We start from the raw sequence: 21,086 nt of genomic DNA, 5'->3' as shown, positions 1-21,086 counted from the left end.
TAATACGCGTCCTGTCATTTAATCCTGACAAGAAGGGCCTGCTATACTCACTTGGAAGATAGGAACCTCATGTTCAAAAAGGCCAAGCTGCCTAAGGAGACACGGTGCGTCAGTCGGGGCTCCAAGTCAGACTTGTCTGGACAGAGCCCAGGCTGGGGACCCTACCTCCTTGGGTGTGGGGCTCTGTCTTTGCTTCTAGGCCCTTCCCCCACAAAGGGCCTTGTGTCCGATGTTCAGGGGGCACATCCAGTGCCAGCTGAGATGACTCTCACCAGGCCAAGGCACTAGAGCATGAAGCTTCTTCCAGGGGCATGACTCCAGGGATCTGCAATGCCTTGTGTGACAGTCTTCAGGCTGGAGTGTAGACCGCCGTTAGGCAAAGTCAGCCTTGTCTTCAGGCCTACCATGCCGTTGAGCGTCTCTGGGGCCACCAGAGTCCAGGCTGATTCTATTATAACTGTGCTCGGGAGGAGCCCGGACCCAGCCTACCAGGGCTCAGATGGGGTTTCAGGCAGCGAGCGGGTTCAGGCTTCCAGGGCCCAGAAAGAGTAGAAGGATCTATTAGATTTATTTTCTCTGCAGGCAAATTAAGTCAGAGGGGAGAGTCTGCTCTGTGGAGTCTAACATCTCAGGTTCATATTATACACAGGGAAAGAGCCCAGAGCTGGGCTGAAAACCCCTTCACCACCCTTTCCATCTAGAACTGAGTCCTGAGGGCAGCTGGGACAATTTTAAGGACAGACACCCACTCCTGCCTTCTCAGACTCTCCCACTGGGGGTAACCAAACTCACTGCTACCAAGTTAACCATGAAGTGTGACCCTCCCTTCCAAAGGGATCTTTCCACAAAGCTGGGGCAGACCTTGGGAGGGTTCCCAGAGACATTTGAGGGCCTGGGACGCTGGAATCTGGTTCCCTTTCAAGGCAGTGCCTCCAGAATTGGTGGCAGGGCCCACGCAGCCGAGCCACGGTGGCCGGGGTGGAGGGGGGGATCCCGGGTACCCCTGGCCCAGCAGCCCTCTGCACCCCAGCAGGTGGGGGCGAGGTTCCTGCATCCCCACCCTGCTGGTGGGGAGGGGAGTGCGGGCCCCACCTTCTGTACCCAGGAGGGTTTTTTTTTTTTTTTTTTTTTTTTTTAATTTTAACAACGACTTTGGTTTTTCCTCCCCTCACGTTAGCGACTGCATCCTGCGGCACGTTTCTCACCAGTGCATATTTTCTTTTAGAGACAGCAAGCGCAATTCACAGCCGATTCCAGCCCGCCCGGTGCTTAGCTCTTGCGCCAGGAGCGTGGAGCCTCCCGAAGGAGAAAGGCGTCCTCCAAAGTCGGTATCTCAAGTTCACGGAGACACACAGTGAAGCGGTGTGCGTCAGTGTCACAGAAGGGACCTCTGCTCGCTGGCCGGCGCTTACATTCCCATGAGGCTCAGACACAGGGTCAGGCACAAGAAGAAACCAGGATCGGAAAGTTAGGAAAAGTATTCTTGCAGTCCGCCCTGGATCCTGTGCGCACACAGAGCTGCCCGCAGTTGCCTTTACCGCAGCTTTGTCCCCAGGCGCCTGGAGGTGGAGTTTGGGTCCCCAGGCGACAGGGGGACCCAGCCGGGGCCGGGCGGGAAGGGGCGGGCAGACGCCCTCCGCGATCCCGGGGTGGGGGTGGGGACGCTGGTGGGGGGAGGCGGGGGCGGCGGCGGCGGCGGGGGGCAGGTGTGCGCTTGGCCCTCGCGTTTGGAGTTCTGGTACCGAGGAAAATGGGAAGCTTTTATCTGAAAAGAGGATTTCTTTTGTTAAGGGCTTTCTCCACACCAGGGCCTTGTCGCCACGGGAGAGTTTGACCTTTCCGATTCTCCAGGTGCAGCGTTGGGCTGTCTGCTGTTATTTTTAGGGAGAAGTATAAAAAAAATGGTAAAAAGTTTTAGCTGGGGAGAAAGGAGGAACACGCGGGTGCCTCCACGCATACGTGCCCTTAGGGAACCCCACAAGAAGCAGAAAGCAAACCAAAAGTCACACGCTGTTGCACATTACTCTAGAGGGGAAAAAAACTCAGCGAGCATGGTTTTAAAAGTGAAAGTTTACGTCCTTGTTTAATGGTTGGTTTTTCTTAGGTTGAATTCCCCATGGGCATAACTTAAGCTGTACGCTTTTTGCTGAGAATGCGGATTTCAGTAATCATAATAAAGCACTTGCTAAACTCACTTCAGAAAAAGACCTTATCAGAAGACATTTATTATACCCCTAATGTGTGCCTGGCACTGGGTAGGCCCTCGGGAACACCATTTTGCTTAGAGTTTCAAGGACTCTGGACCTAAAATCCTTCACAGAACTATCCGAATAAATTCTTAAAATCTATTTCAAAAGCCCTTTCCCCCACTCCCGGGGCACAGAAAATGGTGCTGATTAATTGCTCATACCCAAACTGTTACTTCTGTTTTGGAGGAATTAACAAAGAAAACCCAGGCCAAATAAATCAACACCGAAGTTCAGAAGGTCAGAGCAATTTGTCTTGGGAACAAAGTCTTCCCTAGGGCCAAGAGGCATTCAGAGGAACTCTTGGTGGTAATGGGATTATTAAAGATATACCTGAGACCAGATAAATATTTGACGATTTTGCAAAGCGCTGGGGTGTCTTCTGCTGACATATGTTTCCCCGTGGGGTCCGGACCTTGTGGCCTCCTTAGACTTTGCAAGTCAAGGACGGCTGGGGTTTCCCAGGAGTGCGCCGGAGGGGGTGGGAGAGCTGCGCCCGAGATGGGCGGGGCGGGTTACGAGAAGGGTGTGCGCGCGTGCCTGCGTGCATGCGCGTGTGTGTGCGTGTCGGCGTGCGTGTGTGTGTCCCTGCACGTGTGTGTGTCAGGAGGGGGCGGCGCGCGCCGGGAGGGAGGGAGATGCGGGTTACAAAGCTGCCACCTAGAGGCGCCTTCCTGCAGTGTATATAACGCAGGTCCGCAGCCGGCGAGCTCAGTCCTGCAAACTGCTCGGCCCGGAGGCGGTGAGCGCAGGGAGCCGTGAGCCGGAGCCCAGCGGGGAGGTAAGGCAGCTGCTCTCGGCAGCCCTGCCGGAGAGGAAGGGAGGCAAGGCGGGCAGGGTTTCTGCTCTTCAGCCGAGCGGTCTTTTTACCGAGGACTCTCTTTGCATCGCTGTGACGGTTGCCCCGGGGCGTGCAGGTCTGGTCTCCGAAAGCACGGGCTGCATGCTGCACGGGCTGCTTTTTTTTGCAACGCGCGCGGTGCTAACGTGGGGCTTCACCTTTGGGCTGCAGAAAGTAAAAAGGGCCGTTTTCCCTCAGGCACTGGTGGACGGCGCGCTCCGTGGGTGTGTTGGCTTTAGGAATCTGGTGTTGATTTGCTGCTGTGGGTGTTGAAGCTCGGGTAAGTGGAGAGCTTAGCAAGAATGCAGACCGTCCGCTCGGCTGGCTCCGAGCTGGCATAGGGAACAGCCTGGCACCATCGCTTAACCTCTCTCGTGCCGGGATACCAGTCGGGAAAGAGAATTGGCAGGAAATCCGTAGTTCCAGAAGGACGTACACTTTATTAAGAGGCATCCTCAAGTGAAGCACTGAACTGTGGGATTCCAGAATGTGCTCGAGTTCGGTGCTTTGGGGGATTACCAGATCCTGTAAGCCGGGAAGCTGGGAGGGTGAATGTTAAATGCAGCCCGGGCTTCTGGTGTCTCGATTGCATCCTTGCTGATCTAATCTGAGTAGGTATCGTGCTCTCGGAAGGGAAGTCCAACTTCAACTAGAGAACAATAAAGACACACACAGAAGTCTAGGATTTTGCCGTTTAAATGTACCCTTCAGGTAAAACAGGAGTGCTGTTCTATATTGTTAGCTTGCATAAAGATTCAAGGGGTGACTGGCAGGCAGAAGTTTGGAGTGAGGTCAAGGGGTGGGTGGTTAGCCAAGACTTGTAACTTCCAGAGAGAATGAGAAGTTGTAAAAGTCAGACTGGCTGTCTCCCTCCCCCTTCCTTTTCTCTTTCTTCTCTCCTCCTCTTTTTTCTTTCCTCTTCTCTTCTTCCTTTCCTTTTCTTTTCTCCTTTCCTTTCCTTTTTCTTTTCTTTTCTTTTTTCTTTTCTTTTTTCTCCCCCCCCCCCCCCCCCAGTTCACTTGCTCACAACAGGATCACTAGGTTTTCCAGGAGTGGCAGAGGGCCCCCCTGACATGGTTTATGGCTCTTTGAAGGGATTCGGTGAGCTGACATCCCCTGAAACTTCATTCTGCAAGGTCTCAATGTGGTAACTTTTTCTTTTCTTTTTGAACGCAGATGCTGCCTTTGTGTCCTTTTATTTCTTCCAGGAAAATGTGGAGATCAAATAGGCTTGCCTAGAAAAGAGAGGGCAGGCTGCTGGGGTCTGTGCTTAACTTTCTATAGATTTTTAAATGCATAAACTGCCTGTCCTTTCGGCAGGAGCGAGCTTCCCCAGATGCCAAGCCTTTCTCTAAAGCGAAGTTGCACATAGGCGCTCTAGCTTGGAAACAATTTGCTCTTTTTCTCCGGGTCTCTGGCCATGCACACTTGAATGTGCGGGAGCTGGATGCCACACAGCCTCCTGGGGCTGGGGGGTGGGGGTGGGGCGGAAGGGCACAAGAAAATTGAGAAACGCCTGTGTTTTGCTGCCTGTCCGGTTTTTTAGAGGGGCATGCATTGCAGTCATAGTTTTAAAAAAGTTCCAGAAAGTGTAGCCAAGGCAGCATGCCGGTGCTTAACTGAGTCAGGACTTTGGAGGTGAGTTTTTCCCTTATTAACAGTGAGTCCTGGGAGAGTTGAGAAGGTATTATGGTTTCTAATCAGACCCAGAACAGGCAAAGTATAGGCTTTCTGGATTGGAAAAAAAAAAAAAAACCCAAACAAAAAAACCTACTTCATCAGGAACAGTGGCTTTTTGTGTGATCATCGGGGCAGAGGGGTTTCTGTTTTCGGGGAGGCATGTGGGAGCTGGCTGAGGTTACTCGGACCTGAGGCTGGCGGACGGACACTCTAGAAAGTAAAGTGTAAAACCGAGCTGAGAGTAAAACCGAGCTGAGGAAAAAAAACCTTCAGGACTTGAGGACTTTAGCTTTCTCTCAGTGGTTTTGCAGGGCACAAGTGGAATTTGGAACTGGAAAGCACAGCGTTTGAACTTAGTTTTCCTTTTAGCAACAAGAATGGTGTCAGAACGCCTTCTCGTTGAGTTTCCCGCACGTGGGTAGAGCGTAGAAAGAAACCCAGAGGCTGGGTCACGTCCAGTGTCTCTCACGTCTGGAAAATCAGAGCCCTGGGACACACATTTTCTATTAAAGTAAAAACAAGCAAGCGGAGATAAAGAGAGAGAGAGAGAGAGAGAATGGGAAAGGAGCAAAAGAGGGGGTTGTCTGATTTCGAACACTTGATGGGTTTCTTGAGGGATAGAGGGACTTGAGTATCTCAGTGGTGACTTTGGACGGCTGTTGGCCAGGGACAGATCAAAGGGCAGTGGGCAGCGTGGGGGACCGTGTCGGCAGCGTCTTCCAATTTTCTTGCTGTAACAGATACCTTTGTGGGGATCTTCCCCGAGTTTTATTAGCAGAGCCTTAAGACTGAGTCGCCTTCTCCTGGGAACCCTATTGTGTCTGGCCGAGAGCCTGGCTGACCTCCCACTGCCTCGTCCAGGTCCTGAGCTGGGTGGGAACTAAGGCTCTGGTTACACCCGGCCAACCCAGACGGCAGCCTTTGTGACGTGGGGCTCTCTGGATCTGCCCTTCTGGGCACAGCCCTGTTTCCCTGTGGGCAGCTGAGCATAATAGACCAGATGGGCTTTCTGGATGTGGGGGTTCATTTTCTCCCCCAAATGCTTAAAGGTGGATGAAGATACCCCACCCCGTGTGTTAACAGGAAGCATGGTGAGGACCCCCCCCGCCGCCCCCCAGGTAGGTAGGGTAGGTGGCCTAGATCTGAATCAGGGTAGGAAGCTTTCTTTCTCCTTGACTCTCTCTTTATGACCTTTGAGTTTCCTGCTGACGCAGAGCAGCCCCTTACTTGTATAAAGTAAGTATCCGTCTGAGACTGAATGGGCAGTCAAGACAGCATTATTTTTGTTTGCCTGGCACTGGGGGACCCACCAGTCCCCAATCTGTTGTCAGCCCTCGCAGATGGCCGCAGGGAGCCTGCCAGGGCCGGAGCTTTCCCGGACTGCCCCGTTGGATGTAATGCAGCATCGGTAAAAACACCAAAACCAAGGGGCAAACAGAACCCAAACCTCAGCGCTGGGCCGTTGCCTCACGTTTTTAGAGGTAGTGCGGATTCTCCTTAGCGAACCGCGTGCCGGCTGTGCGGGAAGGTGGAGTGGGGGGGGGGGGCCACTTTGGCAAGGAGGCCAGAGCACAGCTCCCACTGGATGAAGTCTCTGGAAAAGTTGCGAAAGGGAAGAGAGCTGATGTTGAGCCACAAACCGAGATCAACTGGTCCCTTGGCCTGGCCTCGGTTTGCAGAGGTTCAGCAGAGAGAGAGGCTGAACAGGGTGATGGGATCTGGACGTCGCGGACTTGCTCTGTGAAATTCCGTCCTGGGGGGACACAGATCCCAAACGGCAGAAAGCCAATAAAAAAGGTCACCCGTAGGCAGAGGTCTCCCAAAGAGCCCCGAGGGCCGGAGGGTCCCCCTTAGGGTCTGAGCTGCTGCCTCCCAGCCCTGGCCTGGCCTGTGAAATCGTACCTGCACCACTGGGGACTTCGGGGAGCGCCTTCCTCCCGCCTGTTTGCCCCCGGCCACCAGAGCACCCGGCTGTGCGCCTTCTCCCGGCTTTGTGGCACCCCTGCCCTCAAAGCCTTTTCTGCCCCAAGCCACTTCCTTGCTCAAAACCCCTGTGGCTCCTGGTGGACTGCCCCAGCCTGACCCCCTCGCTCCCTGCACCCCTGCCCTGGACGGAGTCTTGCGCCAGCTTTCGTGTGTGGGGAGGGTGGCCTCAGCCAAATTCAGTGATGCTCTTCGTGGTGCCTCATTGGTACACGCCTTCCCTTCTCCTTGAAGGCCCCCATAAGCCACTTGAGGGGAAATCCCACACCTTGCTGCCCATCTCAGTTGCTGGCAAGTTCTTGGGGGGCGGGGCGTGGTGATTCTGGTCTGTTATGCCCCAGAGCAGTGCCCCTCGCGGAGGAGGCTCCACAAAGATTTGGGGGCCTGGACAGCGTTGATGTTTGTCTCAGTTCGATGAGGGGCTCAGAATCTTCTGGACTCCCATTCCCAGGGATGGCGTCGCATCACTGGGTGTGGCGGAGCCTGATGAACCCCGCTGACTTACTGACCGTGAGTGCGTTGAGCCCCTGCATTGTGCTGGCCATGGTGGAAAAAGGTGAAGACGTCGTCGGGGTGTGGGACTTGGGCAGGAAGAATGTGGAGAGAAGTGAACGCAGTGACACAGAATGGAGACCTGTGGCCTGGGTGGTGGACGAGGAGGGAGAAGCAGGATGCGTTCATTGGGACAGGAGCAGCCAAGGGGTGGGTCGGGAAGAGTCTTCCTGGTCTGGGATGGGAATTTGCAAACACACAGGAGGCAGTTTTGGCGAACGCCAGCCGGTTGCCGGAACACTTGGCAGTCTCCGTCGTGGAGGGACTGACTTTCGGCCAAGGAGAGGACATGTTTACTGCAGGCTGACCGCCACCCCTTGCCTACTAACCCTGGGGACTTCTAATTCTGGCTTGACCCCCCAGCTCACCGGGTGAGCTCAGGCGGACCATTTGGATCCAGACGAATGCCTCGGGCCACTTGGCTGTAGTTCACTCGTTGTCTGGGATACTTGGTTGATGAATAATCAGCCTGAGATAGGAGAGGCTCATCTCCCAGAAAAGTCCTCCAATTGACAAAGAGGAACCTTTCCACCACCAGCGAAGAGGAGTGGTGGATGAGGCCCTTTGCAGACCCCAGGCCGGTGGGGAGGTCCAGACAGACACTGGGTCCTCCGCAGCCATAGGGAAATGGCAGAAGTGTGATGGTCCCTGAGTACAGGTGTGGGACAGGTGACCCCCAAGGGTCTATAGAAAGTGACCCCAGGGGAGAGGAGCGGTCAGTTAAGACTCAGTGAGTGCTGGGGACGAGGGGACGTACAGTGAAAAGTCCGGCTTTTTGTTGTCAGTGGGGTCTCCATGGTCCAGGAGACAATGGAAAGGGAGCCTTTACTGGTCTGTGGAACATTCCTGAATGTACATAATCCTCGAGGTCAAATTTCAAGTGGTACAGAAGTTTAGAGAGTCAAATCCACAATCCCCCCTCCGTCGTCCCCTCTGCCCAAAGTTTTATACTTATCGCAGATCTTTTTTCTGTGGCTTTTGTGCACATGTATTTGCATATAAAGACACACCCACCTTTTGCTCCTGTTTTACGTAAATGAGATTATGGGACGCAAATGAGATTATGCGACGCGTGTGCACAGGCACGTCGCCTTCACTTGGGCTACCTTGTAACTTTCCATGTTCCTAAAGGAGGGTCCCTTTCATTTTTCTTAGAGCTGTGTTATATTTCAGAAGGTGGACGCTTTGACAACCCAGTCCCTGCTGATGGACATCCACGCTGTCTCCAATTTTTTCGCTAACAAATAGTGCTTCAGTAAACATGCTTGCTCGTGCAGTTGGGGACTCCTGAATCTTTCGAGAGGAGCAACGTGTGAACCTAGGTGTCGAAGTGGGTCTCACCCTCCGGCCTCGGGGCTCTGAGTCCACGGGGAGGCGGGCAGTGCGCAGGTTTGACTGACCCTGGGAGTTTTTCCCAAGCTCTGGCCCCACGCTGGAGGGAAAGGACTTGCTGGTTTGTGCAAAGCAGAAGGTGACTGGTCCCGGTGGGATGAGGGGTCTCCTGCAGGTCTGGGTGTCATCAGACCTCCGCTGCCTCCCAGCACAGAGAGACCAGAGACTGGCTCAGAGGCCTGATACTTAGACGGGGAGTGCAGATCCTCCGGGGTTCGTGCGGAATGCAGTCTGTCTGTCTGTGTACTGGCTGAGGTGACCTCCAGCTTTTGCTGGAGGGCAGCTGAGGAGCTGGTGTGGGACACGCTGGGCGTTAAAGTGGCCCCTGTAGTTCATCAGCACCCCCCCTCCCTGGGCCTCTCCACCCTCAGATTTTGCCGGGAGCTTTGTCATCAGGCCTTGCGGCAGACAGCATTTGACAGAAAATGCAGACTGTCTTTGTCAGATCGTATTCTCTTTTGGAAACGGCCCTTGATTGTCTCCAAAGCCAAATGCATGGAAGATACCGCCATGACAAGAGGCTAAGCTGTGGTGAGGCCTTTTACTCTCCTTAGTCCCCGTTTAGATTCGTGGAAGGCTTGATTCCCAGTTGGTCTCGTCTCCTCGCTGTGCTTCCCTGCTTCTCTTGACCGCGGGGGCCTCCTGCCCTGGGAGGGGGTGCCTGGGAGGCGGGTGCCCCGGAGGCGGGTGGTCAGGGCACAGGCCCCAGCTTCAGCTCCTGGGCCGAGTGGTGGTGGATGATCGGTGATGGACGGGCCAGCTGGCTTTCTCGCTCTAGCCAGGGGCCTCGAAGCCTCTGTTGTGCCCTTCAGACCATCAACCCTTGCTGGAAGAGCCCTACTGTGCCCCCCCAGACACAGGGAGAGGACACGTGGATTGGGTGGTGTACCCCACGAGGGCCTAGGAGGACCCGTGATCGCTACAACAGGTTTTCATTGCTCAGAGGGCAGAGGTGGAAAAACCCGGGATGGGGCCCGCACCCTCTCTGGCCACAGCTCAAGCTCTGGGAACAGCGACGGTTGGCAGGAGCCCCAGAGGGTCCAAAAGAGCAGGGCGTGAGAGGCAGGTGGCTTCTCATACGCCCCTGCCCTGTGTGGTATGGCTGTGCACGCCGAATAGCGCCCAGCGCCTGTGCACTGGACAGCACGGGAGCTCACTGTCTCCTTGTGGTGGGCAGAGAGGTGGGGGGGCTTGGACCCAGTCACGGTGACAAAGGCTGGGGCGCATTCCTTCCTTTCTGGCCCCAGCCGACAGTCCAGATCTGGGGCTCCGGGGCGTGTCTGCTGAGGCCCTGCAGGGCTGTAGCGGTGCGGGTGGAGGAGGGAGCCCCACCCGGCTCCCGCCTTCCTCTGCCCTCCAGCAGGGGTCCTCTGCTCTGCAGGGACTCTGGGGTCAGATGAGGTCATGAGGCGAAAGCACCTTATAAACTAGGCCGTGCTGCAGATGTGTTTCATTTTAGGGAAATGGGGGGAGAAGGGGTCACTGCCTTGGAACCAGGAAGAAAGCAAAGCTGAAATCCTTGCTTTGTTCTGTTCTGGAATCGGGGGCTTCAGGGGTCGGGGTGGGGAGGATCAGTCCCGGGCAGGTTAGTGGCCAGGGGGACGTGGCAATAGTGGCCTCAAGGCATGGTCTGGGGCTGGCTGTCCACCCTGAGGCCAACCCAGTGGGTCAGGGACCCCTGTCTCTTCTGCTGCCCCGTGTCCTGTGGGGGTCCTCGAGCTGCCTCTTAAGACAAGGTGGTCCAGAGTCTGGTCACGCGAGGAGTTTCTTTGTCTGAAACTTGGTCGTGCTGAGTCTCCCGGGATGCCGTCCTCTGCTGTGGGTCCGGTCCTGCACAAGTTGGTGGTTGCAGGGCACGGGACCCTCCTGGTAGGGTGCTCCGAGGACCACCAGGCTTCCTGGCTGCGGGCATTTCACGGGGGGGCCCAGCCTTCACCCCTTAGCAGCAGGGGGCCTGGTTAGGTCACCAGGAGAGGGACCAAGGGGCACTTTCAACCCACAGAGGAGAAGTGCCCAGGAATCTGCTGGTGATCCCCACTAACTGAGATCCACCTGCTGTGGGTTCGAGGCTGAGGAAGTCGGTCCTGGGAGGCAGTGGGATGTCTCATTGTCAGGGACTCTGTTCATTTATCCGGAAGGTAAACCCATCACCCCGCCCATCTCTGTGCACCCTTGCCTTCCCTTCCAGGCAGGGACGGGCAATTACTTAGGCGGCAAGAGTTAGTTTCAAACGTGGACCAAGAATTAAGGGAGGCTGTGACCTTTGCTAAAGGGTTGGGAGGGGGTGGGGGTGGACTTTTGCAGAGCATGTCCCCTATGTGCTAGACTCTGCACTGGGCCCTTTGGTGCCCGGGTGACTCCGCGATGGCTCTGGTGCCCTGACAATGCAGCGGAAAACAGGTCAACTAGTCTCAAGTTAACCGCCCGTGAGGGGAGCGTCAGGATTCCAACCCAGGAAGGTCTGGTCTCGGGATGGGTGCTTTTCCCGGCTGTGTGTCCTCATACCGTGAGCGTAGCCACCTGAGTACTGACCTGTGCATCCTCCAGGGAGGTCACCTAGGTGACCTGGAGTCCACTGTAAATGAACTTGGCACAGAGGCTCGACTCGGGGTGGGTCATTACCCGTGACATGCGGAAAGGAAGCACAAACACCTTCCTCTGTGAGGTAACTCTCAGCAGGTCGCCCTTGTTCCCACGGTCACACAGTGGGGCTGCCGTCCCGGGGCTGGGTCCTGGTGGGATCTCAGCACCCTCAGGTTTGCGGGGGGGGGGGGGGGCCCCACCCGTAGAAGACAGCCCCTGACAGCTCTCACGGTGGGTGCATTTCGGGAGAAATCACATCTAGGCCCCGTGGTACCTGGGAGCGGGATTCTTCTATGGATGTGCAAATGGTGACGATCCCCAGGTCAGCAGGGAAGACGGTGGAGACAGGTGTCTGCCCCTCCAGAAGCGTGGCAGGTGGTGACTTTTGTGCTCCGGGTCTTGGCACAAGCCGCTCCCGAAGCGTTGGATAAAAAAAAGAAGGGAACACAGCCGGTTGGTTGCCCTTAGTTGAAAAGCGTGCGGCCCAGCCGGGGACGGGGGGGGGGGGGGCGGGTTTGGGGTGCACCCCGGCACCCGAGCTGCAGGACGTTGCGTGCCAAATGGTCGTCAGGACCGCGGGGCGAAGGCGGCCTGAGACCCGGGCCGACACACACACGTGCTGCAGGAAGGTCAGAAGCACCGAGTCAGTCACACCTCTGACGCACGCTGGGGAGGGAATCTGCAGCGCTGTCATTAAGACCCCAGCACAGGACCCTGGTCATGCAGCTTTGCCAGGACCTGATCGACTGCCATTCTCTGGGACGTGGGGAAAACGGCTCCGCTGTCCTCCGCGGAGAATGAGCGAGCCGTCGGCGTCGCCTGGGCTGTCAGACGCTTCGCTGGCCCCTGGGCCGTGTTGATTTCACCCCATGGGCACGGCCGGGCTGCTGACGTCTTGAGAACACAGCCGTGAAAAGATAGAGACAGCGGCCACTCTTGCTGTCTTTAGCACCACGTGGGCTTAAGATTCCGGGTAGGTTTTTTTTTGCGGTGGGGCAGAGCTCCGTCGCGGCGGCTTGCTTTTGTCCTTTCTTTGGGAAGACGCCACCGAGCCCGAGCGGGACAGCCGAGCTTACGGAGCGCCGGAAAAGCACATGGGCTGGCGCTCCGGCGTTCCCTAACGAAGCCGCTTTTCCATTCCATCCCTCTTTGTGTGGTTTTTGTGCAGGCCGTTTGCTTCCTGCCCTCAGCACCATGGATCTGCACCTCTTCGACTACTCGGAACCGGGGAACTTCTCCGACGTCAGCTGGCCGTGCAACGGCAGCGACTGCATCGTCGTGGACACGGTGCTGTGCCCCCACATGCCCAACAAAAGCCTTCTGCTGTACACGCTGGCCTTCGTTCACATCTTCATCTTCGTGATCGGCATGATCGCCAACTCCGTGGTGGTCTGGGTCACCATCCAGGCCAAGACCACCGGCTACGACACGCACTGCTACATCCTCAACCTGGCCATCGCCGACCTGTGGGTGGTGGTCACCATCCCCGTCTGGGTGGTCAGCCTCGTGCAGCACAACCAGTGGCCCATGGGGGAGCTCACGTGCAAGATCACGCACCTCATCTTCTCCATCAACCTGTTCGGCAGCATCTTCTTCCTGACGTGCATGAGCGTGGACCGCTACCTGTCCCTCACCCACTTCGCCGGCACGTCGAGCCGCAGGAAGAAGGCGGTTCGCCGCACCGTCTGCGTCCTGGTGTGGCTGCTGGCCTTCTGCGTGTCCCTGCCCGACACCTACTACCTGAAGACCGTCACGTCGGCGTCCAACAACGAGACCTACTGCCGCTCCTTCTACCCCGAGCACAGCGTCAAGGAGTGGCTCATCAGCATGGAGCTGGTCTCCGTCGTGCTGGGCTTCGCCGTCCCCTCCTGCGTCATCGCCGTCTTCTACTGCCTGCTGGCCCGAGCCATCTCGGCGTCCGGTGACCAGGAGAAGCAGACCAGCCGGAAGATCATCTTCTCCTACGTGGTGGTCTTCCTCGTGTGCTGGCTCCCCTACCACGTGGTGGTGCTCCTGGACATCTTCTCCATCCTCCACTACCTCCCTTTCACCTGCCAGCTGGAGAACTTCCTGTTCACGGCGCTGCACGTCACGCAGTGCCTGTCGCTGGTACACTGCTGCGTCAACCCCGTGCTCTACAGTTTCATCAACCGTAACTACAGGTACGAGCTGATGAAGGCCTTCATCTTTAAGTACTCGGCCAAAACAGGCCTCACCAAACTCATCGACGCCTCCAGAGCGTCCGACACGGAGTACTCGGCCTTGGAGCAGAGCACCAAGTGACGCGCCCTGCGGGGTCCCGGGGACCGAAGGTGCCCGTTTGCCACGCGGCACCGGGATGCGTCGTTTCCCGAGCGCGCGGCCAGGTGGCTTCGGGGCCGGGCGCCCGAGTGGCGGGCAGAGGGGAGCGTGCGCCACGGGCCGCTGTGGCGGCTGCCACGCGGCCGTGCGTCCTGGCGGTGTCTCCTGACGCAGGTGTGACCGACCTGTTGGCCCAAGCCCGCCGCGGGGATGGGCTTGCCTGCACTTGTGTAAAATAGGACTTTCCGTGCTCCCCGAAGGTTTTCTATGGCGATTTGTATTTAAATCTTAAGACTTTATTTTCTCACTATCGGTGTACCTGATAAACGTATTTGAAAGTTTAAATATATTTTAAATATCGTACGGGAGGCACAACGCTGACTTGTATTCAGAGCGTGGTAGTTTGAAGACTAGTTTGACTTCCGTGTTGACTAAGGATGACATTAATTGTTAGCTGGTTTGGAAGGATATATCTATAAATATATAAGTATATAAATATACGCCAGTCTTGGCGGAAAGGCTTTATTTACGATAGTTTTATGTCTGTGTGGTGCTTTGGGGTATGGAACGACAAAACGACTCTGTCATGCAGCCTGTGATCTTATGGGTGTTGTAAAAGTACGTGAAAAAGGTGAAACAAAGCACAGCTGCCCCGGGCTGTGACGCTGTGCACAAAGCGAGCGGTCTTATTCCAGAAAGTTCTCTCCGTTTGTAAGTTATTTTTTTTTTAATAAAGTTTTTTTTTTTTCCTAAAAAGGCATTTGAGTCTCAGTTTTAAAAGCATGTGTGACATTTAGGTGGCGTGTGTGTGAGGTAATAACGACACATCTGTACTGCATGTTACGTCGGCCTGACGTGTTTAAAACAAGAACGCTGGGTCGCCTGGGTGGCGCAGTCGGTTAAGCGTCCGACTTCAGCCAGGTCACGATCTCGCGGTCCGTGAGTTCGAGCCCCGCGTCGGGCTCTGGGCTGATGGCTCAGAGCCTGGAGCCTGTTTCCGATTCTGTGTCTCCCTCTCTCTCTGCCCCTCCCCCCGTTCATGCTCTGTCTCTCTCTGTCCCAAAAATAAATAAACGTTGAAAAAAAAAAAACAAGAACACTACCATAAAGCAAAAACCCAAGGGGTCAGCTTGGAGGCGGTGATAGAAAAGGAAAAACATTTCGTGCTTTTTTTCTTTTTTTTTTTTTTTTAATGTCATGTGGTAAATTTGCGGGAAAGGAGATGCTGGGTCAGTGTAGCCTTCGAGGCCACGTGCGTGCCGGAAGATTCTCGCCTGCCGTCGGCCCAGAATTGTCCAGGGCCCGGGACTTTGTGTGTGGCTTGGTGTGTGCCCCCAGGGCCACATGTCACATAGCCCATTGACACTTCCCTGCGAAGTTTTTTTTTTTTTTAATTTTTTAATGTTTATTTATTTTTGAGAGGAAGAGAGGCAGAGCGTGAGCAGACGAGGGGCAGAGAGAGGGAGACACAGAATCGGAAGCAGGCTCTAGGCTCTGAGCTGTCAGCACAGAGCCTGACGTGGGGCATGAACTCACGGACTGTGAGATCATGACCTCAGCTGAAGTTTGATGCTTAACCAACTGAGCCACCCAGGAGCCCCTTTGAGCATCCAGTTTTTAAAAAAAAATTTTTTTTAATGTTGATTTATTTTTGAGAGAGAGAGAGACAGAGTGTGAGCTGGGGAGGGACACAGAGAGGGAGACACAGAATCCGAAGCCGGCTCCAGGCTCTGAACTGTCCGCACAGAGCCCGACGCGGGGCTTGAACCCACCAACGATGAGATTATGACCTGAGCCGAAGTCGGACGCTTAACCCACTGAACCACCCAGACTCCCCGCTTTCTGTGGTTTTAGGCCCTGCTTTCTCTTCCTGTGTACAGGGTAAACTCTTCATTTAAAAGACAAAACCAATCTGTGACCCTCTTGAGACCACGCGGTGATGAGTGCGTTGTCGGCCTGTGCGTTACCAAATAAACCCGCTTTACCGGTGGCTTGAGAGAGCACTTTCAGAATGGTCAGTTCTGCTGTGCCCTCACCAGCTCTCTGTGGGGCCACAAGAATGGTGGGGACCTCAGCAGGCAGGTGCGTCTGGGCAGGACCTGAGGGGGGGACCCAGCTCCCCAAAGCTGCCCTTTCCCCCTCCAGCTGTGCTAAGGCTGATTTGCACAGAGAGCCGTTTGCCAACACAAGGAGGGACCCGGGCCACGAGCCCCTGTCTCACCTGTGAGTTTGGGGACTGCTACCATAGAGGAGAGCCCCCTGGGCATGTCGGCTCACCCAGACGCTCATGGTGGACTGCCCCCAGCAGCCCCCCCCCCCCCGGGTCCCATAGACCCAGCCTGCCACAGGAGGGCTCCTAGTTCCTCAAAGGGCTTTATGGCTGAGAATTTTGAAACCAGGGTTATAAGTCACTCTAAGTGTCTATGTGACAGACACACATGTTCTCAGGTGCATATGTGCCTTGAGGGTTCTGATTGGGTAACAATAATATAGATAGTGGGACCACGGCCAACTATGGGCGGAGATCCCAAGAGCAAGGACAAGGACGAGCACAATGACAGACAAGTCAGTAAATCATGACCAGAATATGTGCTCCTGACAATAGACTGCAACTTGCGCTGAGCTTCCTAGCAGCCTAAGCGCAGATAGAAACACGCTCGCCGAGCAGCACATTCAAGGCGGGGACATACCTGTACCCACAAGCCCGGCCTTGCAGTACGTGTAACATGAGATGATCTCAACTTAATTTCTTCTGTCTCGAGGCCCCATCTCCATCAATTCAGAGATGCTCCCCGCAACTGCCTAATTCTTCCGAAACCTTGGGTGAGCTCTGCCGGGGGTGGGGGGTACATAGTGATGGAGGTGCAGGGGGGTGGGGTGGGGGGCGGTCCCGGCCGTCAGTTCCTGCCAGCATCTTCGAAAGTGTCCACTGACACCTGCCAGGTTCTTACGCAGGTCTCCTGCGTGTCACCCTATTCCAGGGTCTCTTTCTGCTGTTGGGCGCCACGCCGGGCCGTGGGGTGCTCGGGCGCTCGGTGCACCGCCTCGACTCTCTTCTGTATTCTGGCCACCCTTAGCCCCACGAGAGTCACCAGCTGCTGCTCTGGCACGGAGGGCCGGAGGGAAGGTGGGCAGACTCTGAACCGACTCTCGACTTACCGCACAGCCCTTGCTGCTTTGTGGGGATTCCCCCTCTCCCCACAGACCCCAGGACACGGCGCCCTCAGAGCTCGGTGGGGTTTCTGACGTGCAAACTCCATCTCAGGGATGCTCCAGTGGTCAGACCGTCTCCGCTCCTAGAAATCCCCTTTCTGCGCCCTGCCTGGGGCTTGAAGACTTGCCCTGATTCATCCCTGGTTATCCAGACCCCAGAGCCTGTCCTTTGATCTGTGGCTGTAACGCTGTTCCCCGGAGCAGTGACGCTGGCCTGTGGCTCTGGGGTGGGGCGATGGAGGCACAGGCCGAGAGGTACAGAGCTCCGTGGGGGTGGGGGGGGGGCTAATCGGTTAATATTAAAGAACTTCTGTCCCCGTCCCACCCACGTGGATGTAGATGTAGAGTTGGGAGAAGTTGTGTGCCAGGTTTTGGGTACGGGGTCGACTGTGGGGTGAGGGGCGGGGGGTGGCGGTGGAGAAGGTTTGGGGCAGAAGCCTTTGACTCTCCTCAAATTCAGAGTCCGGAGAGCCTGGCGCCGAGATTTCTACCTTTTGAGGTTCATTCCTTTGGCAGCCCTTCTGATGGAAAGATCTTTGAAAATGCCAGAGGGTAGTGAAGCTATGCGTTGTTTAGTGCATGATGGCATGTGGACCCCGGGAAGGGTTACTGGGGCTCCAGCAGAGGATGGGATGTGGATGGACACCCCCCCCCCCCGGCCCCCACTGGAGAGAGGGGAAGGCTTTTCTGGACCTCTCCCACCCTGTGACCCTGCTCCGAAGGTCAGCATACAAACAGCGGGATAATGTCCTCTGGATAATGGACTTCAGCCTTCCCGGTAGACTCCAGGCAACCTGGGATGAGACCCCACGGACGCTTGTGTTCAGCTCTCTTCCTGGGTAACAAGACATTTAAAATCACCAGGCTCGCTGTTTCTGGAGGTCTCCCCAGGAGGCCGCGCCTCGAGGATGTGGTCTGTTTCTTTGCTGGGCTTCTCCGCCCTGGGTCCAGGCGACTCCCCATCCGTGCTAAGCCCCGTATCTCACGACCCGGGGACACACGAGGAGCTGTGGATGTGTGCCACACGGGGTCGAGCGCATTGGCTGATGAGAGCAGGTAGGTCCCCAAAGTCCCCTCCCGGAGGTTTGGACTCTGCTCCTAAACCCCAGGGATGTCTCCGGTGGATGTGTGTCTCTACAGTTTCGTTCCTCCCAGGGGGATGGTTTCCGGGGAGCGGGAGGGTCACATGCTTGGAAAACCGTGCCAGTGTTACAAAGCACTTCTTCTCCTAGTCCCGGAATATCCCGGACGGTGCACGTCTATGCAGTCCCAAATTTGGACACTGGCAGCGTTTGATAAGGAACGATAGTAGTTTGGGTCAGGCATGAAAGGAAAGGAGCTCACTTACTGTAGGCAGTTTGTATTTGCAGCGATGTTTCCAGTTGATCGGGATTCGCCCCATCGTAAGCTGGGGAAGACCCGTGTGTCAGACCTCCGTGACTGTCACACTTCTGAAGCTCGTTTGGCGTCCACGAGTGGGCTTCTGTTCACCCGCGCATGGCCGTCTGTCACGGTACGCGTGACCTCCGTCCGTCACGGTACGCGTGACCTCCGTCCAGAGTCCCCGGGACCCCGCTTTCCAAGGACTGAGACAAAAGGCCACGCACAGCTCTTGCCAAAGGAGGGGATGGCTATCGGATCGGTATGTGAAGAGTGATGGGCAATTTTGACATTTTTCTTCTTCTTCTTTTTTTTTTTTTTTTCCCAAAAGCTTCGTTTTTGCTGGCCTTTCATACGCTTATTCGCTCAGACCTTTCCATGCGGGATTCAGAACGGCTGCCAGTCACGTCATTCCTCCCGACGCTCTGGGGGAAGAGCGGTGATCATCAGCCGTTTGTCACAATATGATGTTCAGAAGCAACAGAATGGAAGAATCTGAATTTCCATAGTTATTTCCGGAACTAAACTGATTAAAAGCATTTCCTAGGTAGGTCGGAATCTTCCCTTTAACAAGTTTTCGAAGAAAAAGCGAAGAGGGAGTCATTGTGGCAATGGCATTACATCTGCTTGGGTGACTCAGAATGTATGTTGGCAGGGCAACGTGTCGTGGGGCGAGCCGCAAACACGTCGTGTCGGTGGCCGCGGTACGTCTGAAAGAGCCCAGGGCTTTGCTTTACCATGCCGGATTTGCTTCCTTTTAGCTGTTCACATGAAAGTGTTTGAAGCTAATCTTTTCATCTCCCCCCCCCCCCTTTTTTTTTTTTTTTGCAGAGTTGTAATCAATGGGAAGAGTGCATTAAAGCTTTCCCCACCGCTGCATTTCTCAGGGTCGTTGTTGAAAGTGCGGATTGTGTTTTATGCGGGACCATAATGAGAATTTGAATTCCGTGTGGAGCCTGAAGGGTAAATGAAAAGTCGTCAGTTGCCCAGCTGTGCCACCGATGGGTGTCTTTCTCTGCAATTTATTCCACGCTTGTTTCCGTTAATGTATTCATCCAGCCGTGCACTGGTTCATTGAGTCGCCGGTTCGGCCGAGCTTTGCTGAGTGCCCACTGTGTGCCGGGCACTGTGCTGGGCTTTAAAAATGTCAGAGATGGCCAGGGCTTTGTTTCTTCTTTTCATCGGCTCCCAGCCTGGAAGGGGAGATCGATGGACAATGGAGACATAGGGAAATGGTTACGAGGCTGCGTGGTGAGAAGGATCCCGGTTGGCTTTTCGGGAAATATGCAGAGCCGATGGGAGGGAGTGATCCCTTAGAGAAGGCATCGGGTTAGGCTTACAAAGAAAGGATCCTCCTCTCCCAGCCTGAGGACGGCCAGGCTCCAGGAGGTAGGTCCAGGGCACACGGTGTGGGACAGAGAGTCTTCAGGATGCTGTCACTGTTAAAAGTAAACGTGTTCAGGAAAAGTGAAGGCGTCTGAGAGGTGGCCACGGGTTCATGAATACCGACAGCATTCGTCACGGTGTGATAGGAGCGTTTTTTCTAAATTGGGAATGGAAGGTCTTAATGGCCATCCCCACCCTGAGGACAGGAAATGAGACTTTAGGACAAGAAAGTCGGGGGAGCGGCCAGAGAGGCTTCGTCCTCCGGCTTCTCTGGGTTTGTGGGGTGCTCCAGCTCTGTGTGCGCATGTGACCTTCTCTTTGTGCCCAAGGTGGGGTGGGGCAAGCTCTTGGCATCTCTCCTTATAAGGACACTAATCCCATCAGACCAGGGCTCCACCTTCAGGACCTCATTTAACCTGAATTACGTCCTTAGACTTCCCACCTTCAAACACAGTGTGATTACACCAGGCAGGGGGCTCAGAGCTTCAGTATCTGAATTTTGGTGGAGGGGCACAAATAATTATTCGGTCCGTAACGGACAGGGTGTAATGAATGAAACACCATGCTTGTTGAGCACTTACGGTGTGCCCGGCCCCTCATGGGCGTTCCCAAAATTCAGCTGCAGAAATGGAAAGGCACCTCCGTGGGCCCCCAGGCCCTGTCCCAGGTAGGCGGGGCTGGCCTGCAGGTGTGTATGCACCCCCTTTCTGGAGAGAGGGAACCGGGGTCTGGGGGCTGCAGGGGCGTGTGTGGGCTCCGCCCACCTGCCCTCCAGCAATGGATCTGGGGTCTGAATACAGTTCAGCACACCGCAGCCCTGCACACGTCCCCCCTTAGGGCTGCCGTAACAGAGCATCACGCACTGGGGACATCAGGACCCTAGAAATTGACTGTCCCACACTTCTGGAGGCCGGGAGTCTGAAATCAAGTTGTTGACAGGGCTCATTCCTCCTGAAGGATCCGAGGACAATCAGTTCCTGCCCTTCTAGTTTCTGGGGACTCCAGGCTTTCATTGGCTTGGGGCTGCATGACTCCAGTCTTGGCCTCTGGCTTCCTAGGGCTTTCTTCTGCGTCTCTGGGTCTCCTCCTGTTCTTACGAGGGCCCCTGTCGTTGGATTTAGGACCCTTAATGATATCTGCAAAGACCCTTCTCAAATAACACGTGCTGGGTGGATGTGTTATTTAGGGGACACTTGTCAGCCACCTGCAGGGATGTTCCTGCACGAACGGGGTGGGCAGACAGGTGTGCACAGGGGTCAGCCCGGCTCGCCGTTCCCCACCCAGCCCTTGCACGCACAAGGCCTTGCGCCGACCGGGCTCCAGCCAAGCCTTTCTCCTCCTGTTTTCCTGTTTGCAGGTTTTGGATTTTATTCTTTCACATCAGAGTTTTCCTCAAACAGCCGCAGATCTTTGGCGATCTACTCACGGTTCACAGTGACATCTTTTCCCAGATCCTTCTATCTGTCTGGGAGGTGCGACTTTGATTTGTGGCATTCTGGAAGGGGAGAAAGAGAAGAGGATAGGGCTCC

The 21,086-nt window shown here is 55.4% G+C and overlaps 1 protein-coding gene across 5 annotated transcripts; it reads left to right on the top strand.

The window, feature by feature from the left end:
- The first annotated feature begins 2,898 nt into the window (after positions 1-2,898).
- On the top strand, positions 2,899-14,210 carry ACKR3 (atypical chemokine receptor 3). Of its 5 annotated transcripts, XM_040450577.1 has the most exons (3): positions 2,918-3,027; positions 3,286-3,367; positions 12,446-14,210. In XM_040450577.1, exon 3 carries the CDS (start codon positions 12,472-12,474, stop codon positions 13,558-13,560), a length of 1,089 nt encoding a protein of 362 aa, XP_040306511.1. In that variant the 5' UTR covers positions 2,918-3,027; positions 3,286-3,367; positions 12,446-12,471; the 3' UTR covers positions 13,561-14,210. The 5 variants fall into 5 exon arrangements, with proteins under 5 accessions (XP_040306512.1, XP_040306511.1, XP_040306509.1 ...); XM_040450578.1 differs by lacking the exon at positions 3,286-3,367 and having other exon boundaries at positions 2,899-3,027; XM_040450575.1 differs by lacking the exons at positions 2,918-3,027; positions 3,286-3,367 and adding an exon at positions 4,068-4,188.
- Positions 14,211-21,086: the final 6,876 nt, after the last annotated feature.

This window comes from Herpailurus yagouaroundi, unplaced genomic scaffold (assembly GCF_014898765.1).
Source record: "Herpailurus yagouaroundi ecotype Mexico unplaced genomic scaffold, PumYag 202, whole genome shotgun sequence".
In the NCBI taxonomy this organism is placed as follows: Eukaryota; Metazoa; Chordata; class Mammalia; order Carnivora; family Felidae; genus Herpailurus; species Herpailurus yagouaroundi.
The sequence above is the reverse complement of the archived record's forward strand: the minus strand, read 5'-3'. Positions and strand labels throughout refer to the sequence as shown.